We start from the raw sequence: 4,715 nt of genomic DNA, 5'->3' as shown, positions 1-4,715 counted from the left end.
TTGATTCAGAGAAACTTCATACACTAATATTGGAGATTCTGATTTTGGTCTTATTTGATCTGTAGGAATGAAATCATAGAACACAATTACTATAGACTATTTTGCGTGTAGTTCCAAATGAAAGTTTTCGTTGAGATTGTTTATATATCTGTCGCAAAAAAAGGAGGAGAAAAAAACCCAGCTTGTCGCACCCTAAGGCTACACCGGGGGCGACACCCCGCCGCCAAAGCTCCCGCCGATGCTTCCCTTTATGCCGCCGGCCCTCGCCGTGGTGGTAGCGGGGCCAGCCGCCAAAGGTGGTATGAGGTGGGGGATTTTCGGGGATGGCCGTCATGGCTGCTAGGTGGTGATGGCAGGCGTGTCGTTGTGCAACAATCAAGGTAGCGTCCCTGGTCAGGGAGGTGGCGGAGGTCCTCTCCCGACGGCTCCATGACTGGCGGTGGAGGTGCATGGCCTGGCTGGGTGGTGGTGGAAACCCTAGATCTCGATATGGATGTCTCCCGTGCCGCCTCCTCGATCTTCTTCGCTGCGTGGTAGGGCCGGATCCGGTGGGTTATCAACCCTGCTCTGCCGTCACCTTTGTGCCGATGGTAGGGCTTGGTGTGGCAGATCTTGCAAGTTACCGGTGGGTGGCGTGGGGCTGCTTGCACGGCTTGAATAAAGGATGCGTTCCTAGGATCCCTCTCACATCATGGTGAAGATCTTCTTGTTGTATGTCTCCCTTGATCTGGCCGAGTGTCTGAGTTTCGGAAGACTCCACCAACGAACCCCAATGGACACCATGCCTTGAGATTGCCAGATCAGATGGTATTCATTCACACGCAACTATGTTTTTTCCTGACCATTAGGTTTCAGAGGGAGCGAGGCAAAGCTCTGTAGTATGTCTTTAGTTTCATGGTGAAATCAGTCGTGGAGAATGGCATGGAAGCCGAGATCTGTGGACTAGTAATGGTGGTTCGAGTCCTGATGACGATGAGGTTTTGGCTTGGTGATTCATGACATGGAGTTGCGGCATCCACAAGTGGGGCCGACAACTCGTGAGAAATTTAGAGTCTATACTTGCAGGATGAAAACCTAAGATATGTTTGGCTTTAGTTGTTTGTGCCCGGCAATAATCTTGTTGAAGGCATTGTTTTGTGAGCGCGTACATTTCTCATGGGTGAAAACCTATGATGTATGATTAGGGTGATGTCGACGCTTGTGCACCGTTTCCCTCTTAAATGCGTCACTTTTAGAGAAGATGGATTTCTAGTGCTATCTTGATGGTGTTTGGCCCGCTGCTATAATCAATAGATCACTGTAACGAGATTTTTTTATGTAATTCTTCTTTCTTTTTTGGTTGTATGCATCCTTATTGCCATTAGGGCACTGCGTTGTTGCAGATGCTGGATGCAATTGATATCTTCACGGTGTTAATATATTTTCTTTATCGAAAAATATCAGTCGAAACTATGGCCCACACCTATTCCTTTGAGAAAATTTCTATTATTTCATAAATTACGAACTTGTATTTTGTGTTGATGCATTTTTCAATTTGAACACAAACTGTTGGTTTCAAAAAGTCATGGCATCCGACCAACTCTATTATTTCTATTTACGCGTTTATGTGATCTGACGAATCAAGAGGCAACCGACTCTTGCAAAATCTATTTAATTTGTGGCAATCGAGATATTTGTTAGGGCTACAAAATTTACCATGGTCTCTTGTAACGTTGTGTCAAAAATCAAAATGCGGATTACAATCCCGGTAAGATACTCTGCATGTGCTTGCTAGCTCATGTATGTTCTAAGTGTCTCCTGTTTGGTGCCACTACTTACTGCCTAGCTGTTGTTGTTTATTTTTTTATCTTCATCATTTTATATTTTTATTGTTCTATTTTCATTTTCTTGGTAGAAGATCTAAGGAGGAGTAATTCTTAATTTGTAAGAAACTGGTTGTGATGATCCTTTTCTTGACACCAATCTCTTCAGATGAGAATTTTTTTGGAACACCTATGAAATGGTTAATTACTTAGAGTTTAACACAACGAGGCCAAATAACCTCATGGCTACTGTTCTATTCTCAGTTCTTGGGAACCGAATGCCTAGACCTATGTGTATGGCGAGTTCAACATGACAATAGAATGATTCTCACTTATTTATAATAAACAATTTCACTTATTTATATCAAAATTCCATCAACAAAAGATCATAAGTAGTATATTTACTATAATACTCAGCACAACTAGTCACATGGGTGGTGCAACTAAACTTCAAGATTCAATATTCTATTTCAATAATTGTGGCCTAAATTGAAACTGCACTTTACATCAATGTTATTATTTTCTAAAGTTCTTTTCCAAACATGGCTAAGAATATCCTTCATTCTGAAGCTTCCTTAGATATAATAGAAGTATTAAAGAAAATCACATTTCCGCGCAGATTATATCTGTAATTAGATGTATTATATTGCATTTTATGGCCCTGCTTCAATTTTAGTATCCTCAAATATCTTATTGAAGAGCTCGAGAATGTACTTGTATAACAAACGTATTGATAAAGGTTTCCAAAAGTGTATGATTTTATATCTTAGGTGTAACTAATTATAAATAGGTAGAGTGCTAGATGTCTACGTGTGTTCTCTGATAATTGACATTCTCATGGGGAGGGGTTTGCTGCTGTCAATGATGGTGGGTACTTGGACCATCCAACTGAAAAATACTACAAAAAAGCCCCATGTACTTGATGGATTTTTTGTACGACACAAGCCGTAGTCACCTCGGATTTTTTTTGGCCGAGGGATGAGCATTTCTGGCGGCCAATTTACAATGTGCATTGATAATCGTTGACATGGTGCTATTTGCAGTGATAAAATGCGCCGCAAAGCATTTATACGGTGGTTCCATCATAGTTTTCAGTGTTGCCACAAGGATTTCGTTGGGTCCCGCAAAGACTTGGATTAGTGGCGCCTGAAATTTGGCCAACGCGCCTAGAAATGAGTATCTTTACCCTCCCCTTTCCAAAATCTCCTATCTTGCACACTAAACCGTCGACGTCGTCGCCACCCACCCAATTCGCTATCAATGATAGCTAGAGATCACCCCACCCGCCAAGTCCTCGGTATGTGTTCTTGCGTCGTCAAGCATGGATCATGGCGTCTGTCTGGTGTCGTCTCGCGCGTCGCCGCTGACATTGATCTTTGGCCGTGTAGAGCACCCGTGGCTGCAGGGCGCGAAGACGGCGCCGAACGTGCTGCTGGGGGACGTGGTGCGGGCGCGGCTGAAGCAGTTCGCGGTGATGAACCGGTTCAAGAAGAAGGCCATGCGGGTCATTGCGGAGCACCTGTCAGCGGAGGAGGTGGAGGTCATCAAAGAGATGTTCGCGCTCATGGACACGGAGCGCAAGGGCAGGGTCACGCTGCCGGAGCTCAAGGCCGGGCTCGCCAAGGTCGGCTCCAAGCTGGCGGAGCCCGAGATGGAGCTGCTCATGGAGGCCGCCGACGTGGACGGCGACGGCTACCTCGACTACGCCGAGTTCGTCGCCATCACCATCCACCTCCAGCGGCTCTCCAACGACCAGCACCTCCGCACGGCGTTCCTGTTCTTTGATCGGGATAGCAGCGGATACATCGAGCGCGGGGAGCTGGCCGACGCGCTCGCCGACGACTCCGGCAGAGCCGACGACGCCGTGCTCGACCATGTCATGAAGGAGGTCGACACGGACAAGGACGGCCGGGTCAGCTTCGAGGAGTTCGTGGCGATGATGAAGTCCGGGACGGACTGGAGGAAGGCGTCGCGGCAGTACTCCAGGCAGCGGTTCAAGACACTGAGCAACAGCCTGATGAAGGACGGCTCACTCTCCATGGCGCTCGCTGACGATGACAGATAGATGCACGTTCAGACTTCAGAAATGCTTGTTTTCTCGTCGATGGGATGCTTGGTTTTTTATGACTCTACATCGATTGAATGGAATTTATTCTAGTAGCAGTTTGTTCGTATACTCGTTGTAGAATGCCTGAATCTTCACTTATTCAGGAGGGTTTATAGGGAGATACTTTTGGTCTGGCGTTTGGACCGATCATGCCTGTAATTATGTGTGGTAGAGGAAAAATCCAAGTCCCTCAAGTGTTCATTGCTGGATTTGTTTTACTAGACCGAGGTTCCTCCTTGATTCAAAGAACCTTCATGCACTAATTTGGGTCTTATTTGATTTCTAGGAATGGAATCATAGAAGAAACACAAACTACCAAAATGTCATGGCATCCTCATCCATGGTAAGCTTCACTTAAAACCAAATCCAAACTGCTTGACATGATGGTTCACCTCCGTGGCGAACATGGCGACGATCCGCCCGAAAATCCTCGGATTCCCCTGAATCCCAAGAAAATTAGTGAGATTGAGATTGAGAGAGAGAAGATTCATCCCGCAAACCAAATACACCGACCCACGAAATCGGATTTCTTCCCATGGATCACGAAAGAGAAATTGAGAGATATTGTTAGAAAATCCCCAAATCCAAGAAAAAGCCTAGCCTACTTCCAGATGAAATCTGAGGAATTCCTTAACGGGAGTTTCGGAATCAAGAAGGATGCCCCCCGGATCACGGATGATCACATCGGGAGTGAAGTGGCGATCCATGACATGATCACCCAGATGTCGGAGAAGGAGGAAAAGCTGCAGTACGAGATTCCAGCGGAAATTGCTACAAAAAAGGTATCAACACCAATCCCCGCAATC

General features: G+C 45.8%; 1 protein-coding gene across 1 annotated transcript; it reads left to right on the top strand.

The window, feature by feature from the left end:
- Positions 1-3,087: 3,087 nt before the first annotated feature.
- On the top strand, positions 3,088-4,145 carry LOC139830494 (calcium-dependent protein kinase 9-like). Its single transcript, XM_071818706.1, has 2 exons — positions 3,088-3,099; positions 3,191-4,145. Exon 2 carries the CDS (start codon positions 3,277-3,279, stop codon positions 3,865-3,867), a length of 591 nt encoding a protein of 196 aa, XP_071674807.1. The 5' UTR covers positions 3,088-3,099; positions 3,191-3,276; the 3' UTR covers positions 3,868-4,145.
- Positions 4,146-4,715: the final 570 nt, after the last annotated feature.

The sequence above is a fragment of the Lolium perenne genome, chromosome 4 (assembly GCF_019359855.2).
Source record: "Lolium perenne isolate Kyuss_39 chromosome 4, Kyuss_2.0, whole genome shotgun sequence".
NCBI classification, from domain to species: Eukaryota; Viridiplantae; Streptophyta; class Magnoliopsida; order Poales; family Poaceae; genus Lolium; species Lolium perenne.
This window is presented reverse-complemented; position numbering and strand designations above follow the sequence as displayed.